This window comes from Papio anubis, chromosome 20, assembly GCF_008728515.1.
Source record: "Papio anubis isolate 15944 chromosome 20, Panubis1.0, whole genome shotgun sequence".
In the NCBI taxonomy this organism is placed as follows: domain Eukaryota; kingdom Metazoa; phylum Chordata; class Mammalia; order Primates; family Cercopithecidae; genus Papio; species Papio anubis.
In genome coordinates this window covers 32,772,694-32,794,965 of record NC_044995.1, presented here as the reverse complement: position 1 = coordinate 32,794,965, position 22,272 = coordinate 32,772,694, and the positions used below count along the sequence as shown (strand labels likewise).

The 22,272-nt window shown below is 54.5% G+C and overlaps 2 protein-coding genes across 3 annotated transcripts in view; both read right to left on the bottom strand.

Annotated features, from left to right (window-relative positions):
- Positions 1-1,399: 1,399 nt before the first annotated feature.
- On the bottom strand, positions 1,400-10,658 carry TM6SF2 (transmembrane 6 superfamily member 2). 2 transcript variants are annotated; one of them, XM_003915221.5, is made up of 10 exons: positions 10,456-10,658; positions 8,405-8,508; positions 7,755-7,852; positions 7,583-7,686; positions 7,096-7,178; positions 5,736-5,860; positions 5,043-5,144; positions 4,679-4,771; positions 3,521-3,640; positions 1,400-1,906 (listed from the first exon to the last, which is right to left on the bottom strand). In XM_003915221.5, the coding sequence occupies exons 1-10, from the start codon at positions 10,548-10,550 to the stop codon at positions 1,697-1,699; spliced, it is 1,134 nt and encodes a 377-aa protein (XP_003915270.2). In that variant the 5' UTR covers positions 10,551-10,658; the 3' UTR covers positions 1,400-1,696. The 2 variants fall into 2 exon arrangements, with proteins under 2 accessions (XP_003915270.2, XP_009192212.2); XM_009193948.4 differs by lacking the exon at positions 10,456-10,658 and adding an exon at positions 9,743-10,357.
- Positions 10,659-13,679: 3,021 nt separating this feature from the next.
- The window catches only part of SUGP1 (SURP and G-patch domain containing 1), a 44,837-nt gene continuing 36,244 nt past the window's right edge, over positions 13,680-22,272 (bottom strand). The window contains exons 9-14 of the mRNA XM_003915223.5: positions 17,525-17,631; positions 16,553-16,730; positions 16,052-16,158; positions 15,096-15,241; positions 14,298-14,427; positions 13,680-14,033 (exon numbers count right to left, since the gene is read on the bottom strand). Coding sequence (XP_003915272.2) covers positions 14,007-14,033; positions 14,298-14,427; positions 15,096-15,241; positions 16,052-16,158; positions 16,553-16,730; positions 17,525-17,631 — 695 coding nt within the window. The 3' untranslated portion in view covers positions 13,680-14,006. The remainder of the gene's footprint in view (positions 14,034-14,297; positions 14,428-15,095; positions 15,242-16,051; positions 16,159-16,552; positions 16,731-17,524; positions 17,632-22,272) is intronic.

The window sequence follows — 22,272 nt, the reverse complement described above, 5'->3', positions numbered from 1 at the left end:
AGCGCTCTGGGCTTGGAGTGCAGAGCTAGTTCCCTCGCCCTGCTAGCTGAACTTAGGCCAGGGAAGAATCTCTCTGAGCCTCAGTTTAACCGTCTTTGAAATGGAGGAGGGGGCTGAGTCTTCTATCATGGTTACTGTGCTTTGGCAGGGGACCTGGGGGATCTGGTGAGAGATCACTTGACCTGCAGCCCTCAGTTTACCCATCTGTCCATTGGGTAGTCATAGTGGAGTCCTGGTCTCCAGTACCCCAAAGGTGCTCACTGTGCAGGGTGGGGGCCTCACGATAATCACACTCTGCTGTGACCTGGAGCCACAGGCCCCAATCCAAGTCTGCCCCTCATTGGCTGTGGGACTTTGATGGAGACAGTTGGCTTCTCTGAGCCTGCTGCCGACTCTTTGGTGAAGATCCAATAGCCAGACATACCCTAGATCTCCGGTAGGGGTTGGGAGGGGCAAGAAAAGGGACATCTAGGCCGGGCATGGTGGCTCATGCCTGTAATCCCAGCACTTTGGGAGGTCAAGGCAGGAGGATCACCTGAGGTCAGGAGTTCAAGGCCAACCTGACCAACATGTAGAAACTATGTCTCTACTAAAAATATAAAATTAGCCAGGCGTGGTGACACATGCCTGTAATCCCAGCTACTCAGGGGGCTGAGGCAGGAGAATTGCTTGAACCCGGGAGGTGGAGGTTGCAGTGAGCCAAGATCGTGCCATTGCATATCAGCCTGGGTAACAAGAGCGAAAACTCCAACTCAAAAAAAAAAAAAGAAAAGAAAATGGGACATCTGGTCAAGTCCCTGATTTACTCCAGGCCCAAGTCACCCCTAAACATGGCCTTTCACCCAACTTCAAAAATCAAACACTAGGAAACATTGAGTCTTTCTCCCAACACCTTGGCTTCCTTCCAGGACTCAGTTTCCCCTAAAATGAGCCCAACTCGACCAGATAGCAGAGGCAGGGTTGAGGTTTCTGTGGTCCAACACGCTGGGGCTCCATCTCAGCTCAACCATGCCTTGGGGACTGAGGAGGGGAATGATCTCAGACCAGGACCTTCACCTGCAGCCTTGGTTTCCCCATCTGGAATAAGGAGTGAGATCCAGCATGGAGCAGTCAAGGTATACAGTAGGTGCTTAATAAACATATCATGCTATTGGTTATGATTTATTCGTAGAGCAGGAACTTTTCTCTCTGGCTGTGACCTTGGGCAGGTCTCTTGTCCATACTGAGCCTCGGTTTTCCCATCTGGAAGATGGAGCCATGCATACCAACCAGAGGCCGCCTTCTGCCATCCCAGCACCTCTTGCTCCTGGCAACCACGATGGCAGTGATGGATGGGCCCTCATGGGGGCCAAGAAGAGGGTCCCTCGTCCCTGCACCCTGAAACACTTAGGCAGTGATATTTTGGAAATTGAAAGGGTTTTTACTAAAAGGATCTATGGGGGGATGATGGGTAAATTCTGGAAGGGGTGGAAGCGTCGTGTGGGGGTTGAAGCATGGTGACAGCAGTGAGAGGCGCTCCTTGCAGGAACACTTGGTTGTTGGTCTCCATCCCACCCACTGGACTGAAACCACCATAGCCAGGACTAACGACACCTGGAGATGTCCCTCCTGTCTCTAAAACACCCGACCCCTGCTTCCCCAGGTAGGGCTGGCTGGGCGCGTAAACAGAGTCCTGGGTCCTAAGTCCGTAGCCCTCTCAATGCTGCTTCTTGTGGAGGGCTATGGGGCCGGAGGGTGGTGGCTGGTGGAAGAATGCAGGCCACTGAAGGCAACGGTAGGCCAGCAGGTGGGGGCCCAGTGCATACAGCAGATTGCACACGAAGAAGCAGCCCCAGGTGTCCTCAGGCACACGGTAGGTGAAGGGTGTGCGCAGGTGCATGGAAGCCCCCATGTGCGAGAACTGTGCCTGGTAGCCAAACAGGAAAGATGGATGTCAGGGGCCAGGAAGGAACCGAAATCCCAGCATCACCGACGGCCCACCAGGTAGGTCAGGCAGAATCCAGGGGATGCCCATCCTCAACTCTTGGGCTCTGCTCATCTACCTGTTTCCCATCTCCAGTCCATCCATCTGTCTCTCTCTATCTCTATATTTTTTTTTTTGAAGACAGAGTCTCACTCTCTTGCCCATGCTGGAGTGCACTGGTGCAATCTCCATTCACTGCAACCTCTGCTGCCTCCTGGGTTCAAGCGATTCTCATGCTTCAACCTCCTCTGAGTAGCTGGTACTACAGGCGCGCACCTCTATGCCCAGTTAATTTTTTGTATTTTTTAATAGAGATGGGGTTTCGCCATGTTGCCCAAGCTGGTCTCAAACTCCTGAGGTCAGGCAATCCATCCACCTTGGCCTCCCAGAGTGCTAGCTAGGATTACAGGCGTGAGCCACCATGCCTGGCTTATTTTTAAAATTTCTATCTATCTATCTATCTATCTATCTATCTATCTATCTATCTATCTATTTAGAGATAGGGTCTTGCTCTGTTGGCCAGGCTGGAGTGCAGTGGCACGACCATGACTCACTGCAGCCTCAACCTCCTGGGCTCAAGCAATCCTCCCATCCCAGCCTCCCGAGTAGCTAAGACAGCAGGCACGTGCTACCATGCCCAGCTAATTTTTGTACTTTTTGTAAAGACAGGTTTTGCCACGTTGCCTAGGCTGGTCTCAGACTCCTGGGCTCAAGTAGCCCTCTCACCTCGGCCTCTCAAAGTGCTGGGATTACAGGTGTGAGCCACCTCGCCCAGCCTTCTGTCTGTAAAGATTCCTACCCTTATGTGTCCTCTCTGTCCCCCATCCCCCGTGCTCGTCCACTTGTCTGTGAGTCCCTCCCTACTTGCCTAACCCCATCTCCTGGGCCCTGCACCCCATCTCTCTCTGACCTGGTTCCAGATCCTCCTCCCAGTCTTCCCCATCCCAGAGGTCTTGGCACAAATCCTGTGGATTCTAGATGTTTTCCTGGTCCCTACTTCCCTGGCCGGGGCCCAGGCTTTAGCACTTTTCATCAGGAACCCAGAAAAAGGCTCCTAGCTCTGACTGGGTCCCCACTGCTCAAACACCTCCTCAAACTCCCCATCACCCTCAGTACAAGCCCCCAGTCCTAGAGTTTTCAAAGCCTTCAGCATCTAGCTGCCAATTTCTCTTATCTCTGCCTTTACCCATATTATGGCCCCGCTAAATCACTCTCTCCCTCTGTGCTTCTCCTTATGCTGTTCCCATTCCTGGAATGCCCTTCCCTGCCTGGAGAACTCATCCCCGTACATCAAAGCCCAGCTCCTATGACCCCTGCTTCTAGATAACCTTTCCCTTCTGGAATCCTTCACAGCCCCTGTCCCTCTTTTCATGGGGCTTGGAGTGTCTGTATCTGGCTTTGTCTCCCCTAGACTAGGGAATCCTGGGATACCGGGCCTGGGGCTGGGGTCTCTTGGGGGCCCATCATTACAGTGCCCAGGGAGGACACCAAAGTCGTTGATGAGTAGACAGAAATTCCCTCCCACATGTCTGCTCAACCACCCACCCGCCACCTCACCTGGCCGATGGCTCCAGCAAACACCAAGGCCCAGTCTGGCAGCCAGGAACAACCAGGGAAGGTGAGAGCATAGGCAGCCAGGCCGCAGAAAGGCAGGACATAAAACATGTACATCAGCATCTGCAGGGGAGGGAGGAGAGGGGCACCAGCCTGTGAGATGAGCAGCTACCCCAGGTGGGTCTCCTGAGACCCCCAAGGTGGAGGCCCTGAGGAAGGATCTGGATGGCCTCAGACCCCACCCAGGCTTTCTGCAAAGTGCTCCCCTATTTCCCTTGCAGATCCTTGCCCCCACCCGCCGAACACATACACCAAACCTACCAACCTTTCTCTGGAAGTGGCATGCGACTCTGGCCTAGCCAGTCGGAGCATTCCAGCCCCCTGTCCATGATGCTCAGTAAGGGATGGGCAAGTGATTCAGGCTGGGTCAATCTGAGCCTGCCTAAGACTTGTGCTTAAGCTCGGGGGTAATAAGGGCTCACAATGCTCTGGGGTGGCTGAGTGGGGTGCATGGAAGCCTGGAGCTGCCACAGGCTGTCTCTGCTACCCCATAAAGGGACTGCCTGAGAGCAGAGCCATGCAAAGAAAGCAGAGCCCAGAGGCCGGGCATGGTGGCTCACGCCTGTAATCCCAGCACTTTGGGAGGCTGAGGTGGGTGGATCACTTGAGGTCAGGAGTTCGAGACCAGCCTGACCAACATGGTGAAACCCCGTATCTACTAAAAATACAAAATTAGCCGAGTGTGGTGGCGCACGCCTGTAATCCCAGCTACTTAGGAGGCTGAGGCAGGAGAATCACTTGAGCCCAGGAGGTGGAGGTTGCAGTGATCTGAGATCACGCCATTGCAATCCAGCCTAGGTGACAAGAGCAAAACTCTGTCTCAAAAACAAAACAAAACAAAACAACACAAACAAAACAAAACAAAAAAAACAAAAAGAAAAGAAAAAAAGAAAAGAAAAGAAAAGAAGAGCCCAGAATCTGCACCTTGAGCACCTGGATCCAGTCATACCTGAAGACCACATCTGTCCTTTTTTTGGTAGGACAGTAAATTCCATATGGCCTTCTGCCTGTTTGAGTTGTGCTTCTGGCACCTGCTTCCAAGAGGCCCAGAGGACCCCTACCCAAGGCAGGGGTATGGTCTTCTCCCCACTCCCCTCTCACCTGCACCTTAGGATAGGCCACAGGGTCCCGCAGGTATGGCTCATACTGGTAGATATAGACAAAGCAGGAATCTGTGGGGCAGTCAAGCACCACCTGGAGCAGACAGACATACCAAGAACCCTCAGACATCCCTCCCACAGGAAACTTCCCCCGCCCTTCCAGGTCCACACCCCTTGCTCTGGCCTCTCCCAGCCCAGCTCAAATTGGGCTGGGAGAAATGGGGCTTTGTCATGGAACACTCAGGTTAGACTTGATGAAGAACTTCCTTGGATGATCAAACAGGAAGAAGGGCAGCGTGGGAGAGGTGGGTCAGGGAAGGGAGACCGGAGGCAGGGGATGGAGAGACTAACTAGTGCGGACTCACCAGGCCCCGGAACAGAGTGAAGAAGCCAGCAAGGATGAGGTATATGACAAGGGCCAGGTCAACTGGACGCTGCAGGAGTCCCTTTCTTTGTTCCTCCTGCACCTGCCCCAGGGGAGAGAAACACAGACAGCATGAGAGGTAGTCAATGAGAGGTATTCAGTAGGTATTCAAAAGGTATATAAAGGCTCCTAAGGCTCCTCTCTTTCTTTTCTTCCTTTCTTTCTTTTCTTTTCTTTCTTTCCTTCCTTCCTTCCTTTTTTTTTTTTTTTTTTTTTTTTTGAGACGGAGTGAGACAGGGTCTCTTTCTGTTGCCCAGGCTTGAGTGAAGTGGCACAATCTCAGCTCACTGCAGCCTCAATCTCCCGGGCTCAAGTGATCCTCCTACCTCAGCCTCCCAAGTAGCTAGGACCACAGGCATGCACCACCACATCTGGCTAATTTTTTAACTTTTTGTAGAGTCAGGGTCTGGCTGTGTTGCCCAGGCTGGTCTCCAACTCCTGGGCTCAAGTGATCCTCAAGCCTTGGCCTCCCAAAATGTTGGGATTATAGGCATGAGCCATCTCACCCAGCCCTTGCTTCTTCCTTATGACAAAGGAGATCCTTCCACGGAAACTAAGTCTTTGACCAAAAGCAACTCACACAGGGAAAGTTCAGGCACGCTGGGACAAAGCCTAAGAGGGGCAAGGCACTCACCGTGTTGGCGGTGCAGCAGGTTGGCGCCCGGGGCTGGCTGAAGACCCTCGTGCCAGCCCAGCATGGCACCAGCAGGTAGGGGATGGTGAGGAAGAAGGCAGGCCTGATCTCGGAGCTGTATTTGCCTGCCATGGTGCAGGAGAGAGGGCGTCAGCCATGCCAGAACCCTGCTGGATGTCTGTTTGTTTGTTTGTTCTGAGACAGAGTCTTGCTCTGTCACCCAGGCTGGAGTGCAGTGGCGCAATCTTGGCTCATTGCAACCTCCTCCTCTCAGGTTCAAGCAATTCTCCTGTCTCAGCCTCCTAAGTAGCTGGGATTACAGGCATACACCATTATGCCTGGCTAATTTTTGTATTTTTAGTATAGGCAGGGTTTCACCATGCTACCCAGGCTGGTCTTGATCTCCTTGGCTTAAGTGAGTAATGAGGCAGGCGGATCGCTTGAGCCAAGGAGTTTGAGACCAGTCTGAGCAACATAAGGATTACAGGTGTGAGCCAGCGCACCCGGTCTCTCTGGCTGGACATCTCAATTCAGAAATACCATCTCGGCTGGGCGCGGTGGCTCATGCCTGTAATCCCAGCACTTTGGGAGGCTGAGGCGGGCGGATCACGAGGTCAGGAGATCGAGACTATCCTGGCTAACACAGTGAAACCCCGTCTCTACTAAAAATGCAAAACAAAAATTAGCCGGGCAAGGAGAATGGCGTGAACCCGGGAGGCGGAGCTTGCAGTGAGCCGAGATCGCGCCACTGCACTCCAGCCTGGGTGACTGAGCAAGACTCCGTCTCAAAAAAAAAAAAAAAAGAAAAAGAAAAAAAAGAAATACCATCCTCATTCAAGCTCCACCACCCTCCATGGCTCCCTAGTGCCCACAGGATGATGTCCGTGCTCCTCAGCCTAGCCTGCCTCAATTTACCTTCTGAACATGGATCCTACCTTCCAGTGGGTTCTTTGCTTTCTATGAATACACCTTGGGTGTTCCCTCTGCTGAGGTTTTGCCATGCCAGCCTCCCGGATTGCCTTCACTGCTCTACCTCCCAAGCCCTACTCCTGAAGCTTTCACCGTGTCCCCAGGATTCATCCTAAAATTCCCTTCCTGTGTCAAGAGCATTCTGGGTCAAACCCCTGGTGCTGGGAACCATTGCCTGGGGAGGAAGCAGAGTTTGGGTTCCCTCACCTTTCAAGAGGAAATGGGGACCAGAAAGGGGTGGGCTGCTGACTGAGGCTGTGGACACGCAAAGAGGGAGGTGGGGCCTCTGCAGACATCAGGGAAGGGGTGGAGGATCCAATGGGGTTGCTTCTAGATGCAGGGCAGGGACCTAGCCCAAGAGAGACCAGATTTCCCGAAGCCTTGTCCTTACCAAGAATGTTTCCTGTAAGGAACACCAGGATGCTCATGGCGAAGGAACCCAGCCAGTACAGTCCAAAGTTCCGGTATCTCTTCCTGGGCAGGGGATGGAGGGGTGACCAGCAGGTAGTCACTCCATAATCTCAGAGCCCCAGCCAGGGCCCAGAGACCACCGTGGGCTTCCCAGCTCTGGGTGCCTTTCAGTTTTGCCCAGGATGGAAGGGACAACAGGGAGTTGAACAGGGGAATGAACAGTGAGACCCTCTGTCCAAGAAAAGAAGTGACTGCCCAGACACAGGGTGGATATAAGCAATGCCACGCCACCATCTACACCTGAAACGTTTCCTGGAACCTTCTCCCGGCCACCCCTGGCTGGAGTCCTAGAGGAGCATCCTGATTTCTCCTACAGACACTTCTGGCTCCACCCTGCCCTGGGGCCCCATCTGAGGATGAAACTTCTCTCCCAGGGTCAGGGGCCACCCTCTCCCTGGCTCCTGCACCTTCTGCAGATGGCGCCGGCCATGGCCAGGTAGAGGAGGTAGTGAACGGTGCCATCCCAGTAGCAAATGAAGACTCCGTGTGCTGTGCGCAGGTATGGCTCTCCCTGTGGGGGCAGGAGGGAGGCTCAGACGGGCAGTGGGGCAGGGGGATCCCTGGCCGTCCCCCAAGTACCTCCTTGGTGTAGAAATCCATGAAGCCCACCACATAGCCGTCTTCCTGAAGAGCGATGATGAGGTCCACAACCGAGGTGAAGGCGAAGACGGCGAAGACTGCAGTGAGTAGGCGGCCGGGTCAGGTGTGGGAGGGGACACACATGGGTGGGGCTAGGGCTCAGTGTGGGCAGGGCTTGAAGTTAAGGTCAGGGATGAGATTACTTCAGGCAAGGACTCCAGGCCCAGTCCCTGTCCCAACCCCAAAGGTTGCATGACCACTGTCCCGCCTCATTCTGCATGTCTGATGGAGGAGACCCAGCCTGGCCCTCAGAAGTCCCTGGTTTAATTGGGAGGCCCAGTGCCTGCCTTTGGGAGTCCCCGCCCTCAGGAGATCTCAAAGTGATGAGGCAGTACATTCTTTTTCAGGAGCTTCCAATCTGATGGGGGAGACGCAGTCCCTATTCTCAGGAGCCCCAGGTCTCAAGGGGGAGGCTCTTTGAAGTTCCCCAGTTTAATGGGAGTGTTCAGATCTCTTTGAGGTCTCCAGTCTGATGGGAGCTCTTAAAGGGCCCCCAGTCTGATGGAGGAGGACCTTCGATGGCCCCTAAGTCTGAGGGTGGAGGCCCTTGCCTGGACAGTCTTCTTCCCCACAGCTTCCCACTGACTCACCAGCATAGAGTGGGTCATAGGAGATTTCGCCATGGGACAAGCTGTAGACTGCCACGAAGAGCAGACCCAGGATTAGGGCGCTCATCAATGCCACCCACAGGGGGCTGTGGAGAGGGAGACCAAGTCAGGGACGCCAGGCCCAGTGCTGAGGCATTGCCCCACTCTCCCTGGTAGGGGAAGGGGCAGACTCCTGGAAGCCCCAGGGGAAGAGGCTAAAGTGTCTGTTCATCCATCAATGCTGTTCCCTGAAACTGCTCTCATCCTGTGCCAGGCCCTTGCCCAGGCTGTTTCTTCCTTCTGGAAACTGCTTCCAGAAGCCTTTTCCACTTGGCAAACTCCTACTCATCCTTCACGGCCCATCCACATTGTTCTTCCTCCATGAAGCCCTCCCTGACTCCCCAGAAAGGATCACTGTTTAACTTGAGCCAGCTACAGAGGGGACATTCATCAGCCCCTTCTTTTCTTTCTTTTTTTTTTTTTTTTTGAGATGGAGCTCTGACACGCAGGCTGGAGTGAAGTGGTGTGATCTCAGCTCACTGCAACCTCTGCCTCCTGGGTTCAAGCGATTCTCCTGCCTCAGCCTCCCAAGTAGCTGGGATTACTGGTGTCCACTACCACGCCCTGTTAATTTTTATATTTTTAGTAGAGACAGAGTTTTACCATGTTGGCCAGGCTGGTCTCGAACTCCTGACCTCAGGTGATTTGCCCATCTCGGCCTCCCAAAATGCTAGGATTACAGGCATGAGCCACCATGCCTGGTCTGCCGCTTCTGACTTTACCATTTATCCCATCATTTGTTATGTGTTTAACTCAGTCTGTTCAGTCATTCGGCAACGTCAAGTCCCTCTGTGGCCAGGCCCAGCTCCCAAGCCACAGGGTCTTGAGTGCTCAGTTCTGTAGACTTCACTGTCTGACACTCCCAGCTCCTCCCAGCTAAAGTCCAAATGCCTCTATTAACTCCACCTTACCCCTGCCCTGATCTGCGCCCCCAACCTGATAAGACAGGTCGACCAGTTGCATAGATAACAGAAGCCAGGTCTCTGGGCAGCGCTCAACCCAGGTGGGCAAATCCAGGCCTAGAGAGGATGGGATTACTGTCCAGTTGTCCAGGGTCACACAGCAAGACTCTGTCCATCACTCTCCAGGCCCCTGTTTTCTCACGATCCCCTCAGAACCCAAGATCTCCATCCTGACCCCATGTAGTACTATAACGATGACATTATAGTACTCAGATGAGACCAGGACAAATCTTTGTACACAGTTTGTAATCCTTAACTGTAACTATGAGATGAGATCTAGGATTGTGCCCATGACACTAATCAGGGAACTGAGGCTTACCCAGGATCCCAGGAGATGGAGATGGGTATTCCCACCCAGGGAGCAGGCCCATGGTTAAGACTCTCTCCACCCTATGGCTTGGGTTGAGCTGGGTTTAGAAGTGCGAGGGCCTTGCAGATGCCCGTTATCCGGTGGCTGGACCCACAGGGCTAGGATCTAGGGTTAGGAGACAGGGACCAGGAACAGGAACCAGTAGGGGAAACTGAGTCTAGGCACAGGGTTAGCCAGTCTTGAACAAGAGGAAAGTCACAGGCCTGAGACAGGCAACGGAGCAGGGTGTGTGTGTGTGTGTGTGTGTGTGTGTGTGTGTGTGTGTCAGCAGGAGCCAGGTACCCGGGCCTTATCTGGACAATACTTTTACCCTTGGCGACTTTGGAGCCTGCGCAGGGCGCATCCCTGGGAAAACCCCAGAAACCCTCCAAAGCTCTGGCTTGTGGGGACTCTCCTCATCATTCCTTCTCCCCAGGCCCCAAACATCCCAGGAGCGGCCACACCCCAGCCTCCAGCACGGCGGAAAGGGGACTTCCGGTTAGACGGGGGCGTTCTTCTGGCCCAGGCCCAATCCTGCCGGGTCGGAGCTGAGCTGGGGCGCAAGGCTCGCAGGGGCCAGGTCCGCGGACCGCGCATCCTCCCTCCAGCCCACCTCCGGTCCTCCCAGCCCCCGCCCGCCCCCACTGTCCCCGAAGGCCGCCCCAGCCCCTCCCCGCACGCACTGCGAGAGCGCCGAGACATGGTTGAGCGCGTAGGACACCGGGAGGGCGCTCAGCGACAGCGCCGCGATCTTGCCGGCCAGCGGCGGGATGTCCATAGCGGCGGCGGCTGGACCCCGGCTCAGCCCCGGGTGTTCTCCAGGGCACTCGGCTCCTCGTTGGCGGCGCGTCCCGGCCGGGGCTGCCAGGGACCCGCCCCGCACAAAGGTCGCCCCTCGCTGCGCCCTGGGCAGGCGGCCGTGACCCGCCCTGCGTGTTCCCAGGGAGCCTCCAAGGCCCCTCCCCGATCCTCCCCCTGGCAGCTGCCCCCCCTTCGCCCCTCACCATCGACACCTGTCCAGCTGCTCAGCCTCAGTTTCCCTCTCTGTCAAAGGCTGGGACACAACACCTCGGGATGTTTCTGCTCTTAGGCCAAGGGGTACGCGCTGAAGGTCCTGGCATGCCCGCTCTTTCCCCTGCCCCACAACTTCGTTCTAAAGAAATTCGTTTTCCTCGACTCTGCCCTTCTAAACCCCTGCATTCCCCACCCAAAGATCAAGTGGGCATTGCCTGTGCGCGCTGATAGAGCAACCTCCAGCTCTTGGGCGCAAAATGCCTTTCAGTGGGCTTAGATTTGAGTTTTCACACAGTAGCCACCACAAATGTAAACGTGTTTCCAGGCAGGTGTGAAGTATTTTTTTTTTTTTTTTTGAGAGGAGGTCTCACTGTGTCGCCCAGACTGGAGTGCAGTGGCCCGCCTTGAACTCCCAGCCTCAAGTGATCCTCCCACCTCAGCTTCCCAAGTAGCTAGGACTACAGGTATGCACCACCACGTGCAGCTAATTATTTTTTATAAAGACAGGGGTCTCGCTTTGTTGCCTAGGCTGGTTTCAAACTCCTGTGCTCAAGGGATCATCCCACCTCAGCCTCCCAAAGAGCTGCGATTATAGGTGTGAGCCACCGCGAGGGGTCTTTTAGTGTGAGGCTTTGACTCAGGGGCTGTCCCTTTGCAGGCTAGTCCCGGGTTGAAGGTTCTTCATGTGGGGGAGAGGGTAGAAGGAAGGGGTTCTAGGGGGTGGGGGCTGAAGTTAGAATATTGGGATGGAGCTAGTTTGGTGAAGAGTTTGGGAAGGGTGTTCCTGGCAGGGAGGAAAATGGCTTAGGCTTGGAAATGAGCAGCGGAAAGAAGGTCGGTTCTGCTGGGGTGTGAATGAGAAGCGAGACAGCTGTGAGAGGCTGTGGGAGGTTTTGAACAGCTGGGAGGGGGCCGCAGTGTTGTCGGGGAGAATAAGGAGACCATCTGTCTTTGTCATCCCTTCAACCACCCTCTGGCCCATGTGGAGTACTTGTGGATGCTGCAGACAGCAAGGTGAACCATGCCCACCTGACACCTGCCCCACGGGAGCCCAGTCTGCAGCTGGCACAAATTCTAACCCCTACCCCTACCTCAGGCTCCTTCTGCATGCAGCCCCTTAGCGTGATGCCAACTGGGTCACAGGTCTTTCTCAACTGGGCTACAAGAGAGTTTTCTGGCCACAAGTCTGACTCAGCCTCCTTCCCCAGGTGCCCACTGCCCATGGGTGAAGTTCAGGTTCCCCTGGACTTTCCCCAACTTTAGCACAGTCAACACCCCCCAGGCCTGCTTTCTGTCTGCAAAATGAGCCTTCTTGTAAGCGTGTCCCAGCATCCCCTCCTCCAGGCAGCCCTGCCTGCCACCCCCACCCCATCTTCTCCACACAGGGCCAGGGTGTCTGTGCCTGGCTCAGCCTAGGGGCCTGGCCTTGTCCCATGTACAGGATGCACCTGCACACGCACATAGCATTTGGAGGCCTCATCCCCTGCCAGGGGGTAAAGTCCATGTCCTGAGCCTGGTGAGCCTCCATGTCGCTGAGAACTGAGAAGTGACTTGGACAGCTGAATGCCTGGGACCAAGCCCCAGGATTCCCCGTCTCCTGAACCACTGGCTGCAGAGAGCTACCCTGCTGTGCTCAGGGTCCTGGCCCACTGCCTTCTGGGCAGCCCCCATGTATGGGCACCCAGGCCAAGCCCACCAATGTTACTCCTTGCTCTGCCTCAGCCACAGCATCAGGAGGGGACAAAGGGTGGCATGTCACCCCAGCCTTGGTTCTGCCACTGCCTCTGGCACCTCCCTGGTCTCAGACCCCACTGACACACTCTGCAGGCCGCCCCACCACAGCTCCCTGGTTCCTCTCAGTAGCAGCCTCAGACCTCGTCCCCAGCAGCCTGGCTGACTGGGGCAGATCTTGTCCACCTGGTCCCCACACAAACACAGCAAAAACCCAGTGTTTGCTGAATGGCTGTGTGAACACAGGCTGGCCCAGGAGCCCGACTCCACACCAAGCATGTGAACAGGGAGCCCCTGGTGCCTGCAGGGGCTGGGCAGCACCCACTGGGTGTGTGTGGGGGGATGGGAGGGAGGCAGATGGAAATGCAGATTCTCAGGGCCCTGCCCAACCAGCTGACTCAGCAGCTGCAGCTTAACAAGATCCCAGGGTGACTCAGGCACAAATGTGGGGCTCTGGCCCTGGGTCAGATGTGGGGGTCTTGGCACACACTGTGGCCCAGGGGGCTACCCTCCTGCCTCCAAAACTCTGGCTCTGAGGCCCTTCCTTTCAGGAGCTGTCCGACATGTTGGCATGGCACATCCATCCACACGGCTGTCCTCTAATGACACAAGCCCCAGGGACTCGTGTGCCTACAACACTGGTGGGACCTGAAGGGCCACAGCCATCACCTGTGTGCTGGGCCCTGCCAGCACCATCTGCCAGGAGAGCACACAGATGTGCCCAGAAGCCACCTGCCCCTGCAGGTCTGAGGGAAGGGGGGGCCCTGCCTGGAGACCCCTCCCCAACCTCCCCTTGCAGCACAGTGCTAGGCTGGGAAGTTCCTGACATTCCTTTAGCCCAGGAGTGGCCAGGTCTCCAGCTTTATTATTATTATTATTATTATTATTATTATTAGAGACAGTCTTGCTCTCTCGCCCAGGCTGGAGTGCAGTGGTGCAATCTCGGCTCACTGCAACTGCCTCCCAGGTTCAAGTAATTCTCCTGCCTCAGCTTCCCGAGTAGCTGAGACTACAGGTGTGCACCACCATGCCCAGCTAATTTTGTATTTTTAGTAGAGACGGGGTTTCACCATGTTGACCAGGCGGGTCTCGAACTCCTGACCTCCGGTGATCCGCCCGCCTTGGCCTCCCAAAGTGCTGGGATTACAGGCGTGTGACATCGTACCTGGCCTTCCAACTTTATTATGCTGAGAACAGCTTTCTTCCTTCCTCCCCTCCAGTGCAACCCAAGCTGAGCAGGGATGGAGACTCCACAGGCCAAGAAGGAAAGCCCCGAGACAGCATCTTGTACTCTGTGCCCAGCCTTGTCCCGCTGCTAACAGGAGGTGCTTCCTGCAACAGGACCAGGCATCTGCAGTGGATGAGCACTGGGACTTTATTACACGGCACGGCACTCGTGACAACGGGAGGGGTGGGCAGAAATGCAGGCCGGAACATTCCACAGTCCAGGGACGGTTGGTCATTCAGAAAGTATGTATTTCCAGAACACTCAGTAGTAAGGCCGTCTAGGGTTGTTCTGCAGAAGGCAAAACAGGAGGAGGGGATTAGCGCTAAAGACAGCGGTTCCTCCTGTCTGGAACCTTCCGGGGGCAGCTGAGCTCGCACCCTTGAGGTGGCAGGGCAGGCTTGGGGGATAGGTGGGGGCTTGAATGCAGGGGTTGGTAGGGGGCTTGCTGGTGAGACCCGGCCTGGCTGGACTGGGGAGGGAAGGGAACCTTCTGTTCCTACCACCACCCTCTCCTGTCAACTGAGCAAAGGCAGCCCAGCCAGGCATGCGCACCAGTGGGTTGGGCCGGAAGCGGTAGGCCAGCATCATCCTCTTGCGGAAGGCCTCGTACTCATCGTCCTCCTTGGAGAGCTCGGCCGGGCGGTCAATGCCAAAGCCGGCACCGTCCACTGTGGTGGTGCCCCTACAGGGAGGAGATGATGTGAGCAGGGGGCTGGGCCAGTGTCAGTTAGAAGGGGCCTGGGGCCGGAACTCTGGGCAGGGGGGCAGAGCACAGCTGGGCTCTCGGCAGCCTCCTGGGGCACAGGGCTGGGCTGGGACGTATCTGCACAGAGAGAAGCCTGAACCTGAATGGTGAAGGAGGGGGAGACCCGGCGGGGGGCCCAGGCCCCAGGGTCCAACACAGGAAGGAGGAGCCCACAGTGGAGGCTGTCGTAGCTCTTGGGATATTAGGATGGTTACTCAAGAACAGCCTCGAAGGGGGCACTCGGGGCCAGGGTCACACCTGGGAGAGCTCCTGCCCATCTCTGGGACTGGTTTCGCACTCATGGGGAATTCAAACGAGGCCCTTCACAAGGCAGACAGGGCCTGACCCCTCTGTACTCACACCCACCCCACCTGGCCTGGAGATACTCAAGAGGGGACAGAAGGAGGCCCTGGGACTGGGGAGGACCCGGTCCATACAGCCTACTGCACTGCAGGTTTGTGCCTGACAAGGGGTGTGCAGTGGGGTGCTGTGATCATTTTGCCACAAGGGAAAAGTGATGACATAAAGGGGTGGGAATGGGGAGGTGGTGGGGGAGCCACAGACCCTGAGTTCATGGCCACGCCCTCCAACAGGGCCACACTCACTTGTTCACCGGGTTCTTGATGCCCTGGCCTTCCGAACCCAGCCCCTCGCCCTCTTTCCAGCCCATCTTCATCAGCATCTGGTAGCCAATGTTCTCCACAGTCAGCTTGAACTCCTTGTACTCCGAGTAGTCAGGCTCGCGGCCCTCCTACAAGGTGAAGAGGCAGCTGTCACCTAACAGGGCTGGGGCTGTGGTGGCCCCCAAATCCAACCTTCTGCCTTTGGTTTCAATCAGTGCTGGGACCAGTGGCCCATCTGCCTCCCTCTCACCAGATCAGACTTGTTGATAACAGACCAAGCTCCTCCTGCTTCTCAGGGTCCCCTGGGCCTTAGTGCCACACTGTGCACCAAGCTCCCTGGTGGCCAAGTCAAAAGGGCAAGAGAAAGATTTACACAGGCCTTATCCACCTAAGATAAAGCAATGGTTCATTGGCAAAGAGAAGCCCTGTGTTCATGTCCTGAGAGCAATTTGTTGTACAAGGTCCTAATAAAAGATGGACAGCGACGTTACCACCTCGCTGATGAGGCTATCAGGCCCTGAACAGTTTTATAAAAAACCTCAAAAAGATAATGGGGGATGTGCCGTGTCAGCCCTCTCCCATCAGGAGCCCAACAGCAGCAGAGGCAGAATGTTAAGCTCTGGTTCTGAAGAGGCCAGTCCGTGGGGACTTTTGCCGGAGAAACACTTTGCCTGTAAACTGCACTTAATTGGCTCCACTGGAAGCAGAATTTACCCCGCAGCCCCAGGAAATGTTTCTGAGGCGGCAGCTGAGCTGCTGTTTGCTAATTCCCTACACAGACGGCGCCTGTCATTAACAGATGCCTCCCGCAGCGAGAGAGCCTGGCTCCTGCTGTGATCGAGGGTAGCTAGGCTACTTTGGGCGCCTGCAGGGTGAAGCGGCTATAGGAGGGACTGGCACGTAGCAGAGGCTGGAGCCGGGGGCCCCTCCTGGCTCACCTTCAGGGCCTTGAAGGTCTCCATAAACTTCTCCAGCTCGTCTGGAGGCAGGAAGTCTCCGATGAAGTGCTTGCCCCGGCCCATCTTTGTCAGTTGCTCGGCCCATTCTGCTCAGAGAAGCAGAAAGGTGAGAAGAAGGAGAAGCAGGAAGGAGGGGAGTGGGCCTGGTGGCTCCCAGGCAAAGGTATGAGACTCAGTGGGAGCCGGGGAAGGAGGCGGCTGGGCCATGACCCCAGCCCGAGCCTCGGCCAGGCAGCCCAGCATTCAGTGAATCCTGTGCAGCTCTCCACCCTAACAATGACAGGATCGCTCCTTTCACCACGGAGAAAACTAGGACCCAGAAAGACTGAGCCTCTCACTCCAGGCCTCACAGCCACAGGGGGCAGGCTGGGGGCTGAACCAGGACGGCAGCTCAAGACCACGTGGGACACCTCCAGGTAACCTTCCAGGGCAGGTGAGGGGGGCCACATCCAGCCCAGCCCGCCCCGCTGCGCCACGCACCCCTGGTCTTGTCCATCTCCATGCGCCGCAGTTGGTGCTCCCAGGTGCCCAGCTCGCTGTCCACCTCCTCATCGCTGTCGTAGCCATGCTGGTGCTGCTGCACTGCCTTTTCCCACAGCAGCTGCATGTCCTGCATGGCCCGCTTGTGCTGCATGATCATGTCGTACATCTGCTGCATCTGCAGGGCACACTCACCAGTGAGCCAGGGCACTGTGCAGTGGCCTGCCGGAGCCCCGCCCCTGCTCCCCACCTCCAGTGCAGGGCGTGCCCCCACTGGAACCTGGCTCATCTGGACCCCCTGGGCAGGGCTGGAGCAAGGATTCAGGCAAGTACTGAGTACCGCCCTGGGTTCTCTAAATGCTGGTGTGGAGCACGGAGGACCTCTTGGCCACTGAATGAGGGTGACCCAGGGCCCTGACCCCTGGAAGAGTCAAGGGTGATGTGACGGGGCTGTGGGCCTGGAGAAGGGGTCAGAGTGAGCTGACCCCAGGCACTGACAGGCAGGTGCCTGCAGCTCCTCAGGAGAGCCAACATCGACACTGCCCAATGCCAACCGGGCGGCCTCAAGTCCCTCAGGGTGCCCTGTGCTGACCAGGACAGTCTTGCGCTAGACACAAGAGGACTGTGGACAGAGAACATCAATGGAGACTATCCCATAGGGACCAGCCCTGGAGCGCAGCAAGAAGCAGTCACAAAGCTGAGGCCAGGGATCACAGACCACTGGGGCTGCCCCAAGGGTCAACAGTCTCCCAGGCAGCCTGAGAGGCCATTCAAATGCAGTGGGGGTGGCATGCCACCTACTGGGGCAGGGGCACGTGCCTGCCTGGCAGCCTCCCCACTGGCTATGGGTTCCACCTAAACGCAGGAGCTTGGCAAGCACATGAATCCCTGTGACCACTGCACCTGAGGGTAGAGGATGACACTCTTGGGGACCGACCATGCCTGTCCTCTTGTCCCCACAGTCAGTCTTACCTCCTGCTGCTCCTTCAGCTGCTTCTTCTGGGCATCCGACAGCTCTGTGACACCCACTAGACCCACAGGCTTCCCCTTCTCATAGCCAAGCCCCTTGAGGTCCTGAACTGGAAACCAAAGACACAGGGCAGTCAGTGTCTGACAGGTGTACCCCGATCTCACTCTCACACTGGAGTGTGCTGTGAGTCTCACGCCTTCAGGACACTCCAGGCACACAGGGCCCTCACATCACGACTGTCAGTGCCACACGGTACGTGAGAGCCTTGGGGCCGTGCTGTGCGCTGCTATGTGCACCCCCGCATCTTATGTCCTTGTGACCTCTCCAGCCAGGCTCTACGCATCACCGCATTACAGATGTGGACACCAGGAATCAGAGGTTCGGGCACTCACACAGCTAATGAGTGACAGGGCAGGAATCTGCAGAGCTGGAGACAAGAGAGCTGAGACGGAGTGTGGGCAGCATGCATGGACGCACTCACAAGCCAGCTCTCAGAAGGCAGCCCCGTTGCTAACAGACACCAGGTGTAAGCGCGCGCAGATTCAGAGTCTGGCGTAAGACTCAGCTGTGCGACTCCCTTAGCTCCTTCAGGGGAGGCAGCCAACCATCCTCAGAGCAGCTGACATTTAATTTGGCATTAGCTGTGGAACCTGGCAGGCGCCAGTAACACTGACACATAGAAAGATGCTGCAACGGCCCCATCCGGGCGACAGAAACCACCATCCCTCGGGCGGTACGGTGCTTCCGGGGGGAGAAGGTGAACAGAGGGGTGTAGCAGGTCCTCTGGGAAGGGAAAAGACTTGGGTCCTTCCAGCTCATCAACACTCGGGCTTTGTCACTAAGAATAGCCCACATTTGCACTCTTAGTCCTTCCTCGGTTTACGAGGCACTGAGGGATGTGGGGGAGCCCTGTGGGGGAAATGCAGGAGCTGAAGTCTGAGCATCTGGTTGAGTGCCTTAGAGCAGGCCCAAAGTCCCTTTCCCCCAGGTCCACTCCACCACGAGTGGGTGGGTGAGGTCTACCACACTCCCTGAGGACATGGATCAGTGGGACTTGAACCTGGGCCTCAGACTTTGGAGCCTGTTCTGTCTAGCTAGGCCACAGGGCAGCTTCTTCACCCGCTGGGTGTCTCAGAGCTGGGGTATGTGCGCATTGAAGCACCTGGATCTAAGCACTAGGGTTTGGCACTTGAGTGACAAACCAATCCTAGGTACCCTCCACCCTGGCTGGAGTTGCTGGCTATAGCCCTGGTAAGCATAAGAATCTTCATTCAGTAGCTTTTCTCCTTGACCTAGAATCTCTGAGGCCCTTGGGGCCAGGGAGGCACTGAGCAAGCAACCATCCCTGAGTTGGACAAGCAGGTCCAAGAGGCTGGCCACCTGACCTGGGAAGGCTGCCTTCCCTCTTGGGGTCCTGTCCTCATCTTGCAAACACAGGTGATGGTGCCACACAACAGGGCACGTCAGACTCCTCCATGTACCTGTGTGTCGAGCGCTGGTGAAGCTGGAGTGAGGGGGTGTTTCTGCTCACAGTGCAGGCTGCACAGCTGCACAGTGGGGCGCCATACGACATGAGATAGTGGCTGTCAGTCACTGTCATCTGCAAAATGCAATGACAAGAGACCACCCCCCAATCCTTGTAGGTTTGGTAAGAAAATGAGAGACCAGACCATACGCTGGCCCTCCCTGAAATTACGAAATTGCTGCTAAGAAGGGAGAGGTGAAAAGGTGATTGTGCAAAACTGTGGAAATTATTGTGCTTACCATTATCCATCTCTTGAACTTTTCTTTTTCCCCCCCAGATGGAGTCTTGCTCTGTTGCCCAGGCTAGAGTGCAGTGGCGTGATCTTGGTTCACTGCAACCTCCGCCTCCCAGGATCAAGCAATTCTCCTGCCTCAGCCTCCCGAGTAGCTGGGACTACAGGCATGTGGCACCATACCCGGCTAATTTTTGTATTTTTAGTAGAGATGGAGTTTCACAATATTAGTCAGGCTAGTCTCGAACTCCTGACCTCAGGTGATCCGCCCGCTTCGGCCTCCCAAAGTCCTGGGATTACAGGCGTGAGCCACTATATCTGGCCTCCTGAACTTTCTATGACAAGAAAGAATCCAAGTACTAGCTGGGAGTGGTGACTCATGCCTGTAATCCCAGCACTTTTGGAGACTGAGGTGGGAGGATGGCTTGAACCTAGGAGTTTGAGACCAGCCTAGGCAACATAGCAAGACCATCTCTATTTATTAAAAAAAAAAAAAAAAAAAGCTCACTTCAGACCCAAAAACACAAATTCAGTCAGGAATCACTTCATGAAGGGGACCATTCTGGAAATGCATCATTAGGCGCTGTTGCCAATGTGTGAGCATCATAGACTGTACCTCCACAAACCTAAATGCTACCGCCTACTGCACACCTACACTAGATATTACAGTTGACCTTGAATTATATGGGTTTGAACTACACAGGTCCACTTAATATGCTGATTTTTTTCAATGAATATATTGAAGAAATTTTTGGAGATTTGCAAGAATTCAAAAAAAGTCAGATGAACCACATAGCCTAGAAATACTGAAAAAAAATCAAGAAAAAGTTAGGTGTATCATGAATGTATAAGATATATGTAGACGCTAGTCTGTTTTATCACTTAGTACCATAAAACATATACACATTGCAGAAAGTTAAACTTTATCAAAACTTATGCACACAGACTGTACGTAGTGTGTTTTGCAGTCCAGAGAAATGTAAACAAACGTAAAGTAGCAGTTTAAATCTTTTTTTTTTTTTTTTTTTCCTGAGACGAAGTCTTGCTTTGTCGCCCAGGCTGGAGTGTAGTGGCACAATCTCAGCTCACTGCAACCTCCACCTCCCAGGTTCAAGCAATTCTCCTGCCTCAGCCTACCAAGTAGCTGGGACTACAGGCGCCTGCCACCATGCCCAGCTAGTTTTTTTTTTTTTTTTGAGACGGAGTCTCACTCTGTCATCCAAGCTGGAGTGCAGTGGTACGATCTCGGCTCACTGCAACCTCCACCTCCTGGGTTCAAGAGATTCTCCTGCCTCAGCCTGTCAAGTAGCTGGGACTACAGGCGCACGCCACCACACCCAGCTGATTTTTGTATTTTTAGTAGAGACAGGTTTTCACGATACTGGCCAGGCTGGTCTCAAACTCCTGACCTCGTGATCCGCCTGCCTCAGCCTCCCAAAGTACTGGGATTACAGGCGTGAGCCACCATGCCCAGCCAACTTTTGTATTTTTAGTAGAGGTGGGGTTTCACCATATTGGCCAGACTGGTCTCGAACTCCAACCTTATGATCTGCCCGCCTCGGCCTCCCAAAGTGCTGGGATTACAGGCGTGAGCCACCACACCCAGCAGATTAAATCTTAACTGCGTAACATTAGCTGTAGTGCACACTGTACTACTGTAATCATTTTGTAATCTCCTGTTGCTATTGTAATGAGCTCAAGTGTTGAGAATATCTGCTTAAAACACCACGTGATGCTAATCATCTCTGCGTGAGCTGTTTGTCCTTTTAGTAAATTGCATATTGCAGTAGAGACATCTCTCAGGGTTCTCAAGTATTTTTTGGGTTTAGTGCAATATAGTAAACCTTGAATAACATCATGGGTCCCATAAAAAGTGCCACTAGTCAAGCACCTGTAGTCCCAGCTTCTCGGGAGGCTGAGGGAGAATTGCTTGAACCCGGGAGGAGGTTGCAGTGAGCCTAGAGTATGCCATTGCACTCCAGCCTGGGTGACAGAGCAAGACTCCATCTCCAAAAAAGTGCCACTAGTGATGGCGGAAGTGCTCCCAAGAAGCAGAGAAAACTCAAAACATTACCAGAAACAGTTGAATTATTTGATACGTGCCATAGATTGAGGTCTACAACTGCAGTTGCCCACCATTTCAAGATAAATGAATCCAGCATAAAGACCATTGTAAAAAACAAAACAAAACAAAACAAAAAAACAGAAAAGGAAATTGGTGAAGCTGTTGTTGTAGCTATGTCAACTTTGTACTTTCTGTGAAGTAACTTTTTATCTCATTTTGAAAATGCAGTTTTTATGTGTATAGGACTGATATCAGAATGACACACCTACAGAATGACACACCTACAGGGTGTGTCATACGATTTAAGAAAAAAGTAAAGTCACTATGTGACAATTCAGAACAAAAGGAAGGCGAAGGATTGAAAGCTGGAGAATGTAATGACAGCAAAGGATGGTTTGATAAGTTTAGAAAGAGGTTTGGCTTTAAAAAGATGTCAAGATAACATGAGCAACAGCTTCTGCCCACCTAGAGGTAGCAGATGAGTTCCCAGATGCCATTAAGAAAATCATTGAGAAGGAAAGATATGTATATGCTCAAACAGGTTTTTCTTTGAGATGTAGTCTCACCCAGGCTGGAGTGCAGTGGAGTGATCCTGGCTCACTGCAACCTCTGCCTTCTGGGTTCAAGCGATTCTCCTGCCTCAGCCTCCCGAGTATCTGGGATTACAGGAGCCTGCCACTACGCACAGCTAATTTTTTGTATTTTTAGTAGAGATGAAGTTTCACCATGTTGGCCAGGCTGGTTTCAAACTCCTGACCTCAAGTTATCTACCTACATTGGCCTCCCAAAGTGCTAGGATCACAGGCATGAGCCACTGTGCCCAGCCTCAAACACGTTCTTTAATGCAGACATAAGTGCCCTATTTGGGGTGGGGGAGTGGGGGAGCCAAAAAAGACATTTATTAGTAAGGAAGAGGAGCAAACATCGG

Coding starts and splice junctions, on each gene's coding strand:
- TM6SF2 (XM_003915221.5), bottom strand. CDS start 10,550: ATGGACATCCCGCCGCTGGCCGGCAAGATCGCGGCGCTGTCGCTGAGC. Junction 7,687..7,754: donor TGGATTTCTACACCAAGGAG/GTACTTGGGGGA, acceptor CTGCCCCCACAG/GGAGAGCCATACCTGCGCAC. Junction 5,861..7,095: donor CCTTACAGGAAACATTCTTG/GTAAGGACAAGG, acceptor GCACCATGGCAG/GCAAATACAGCTCCGAGATC.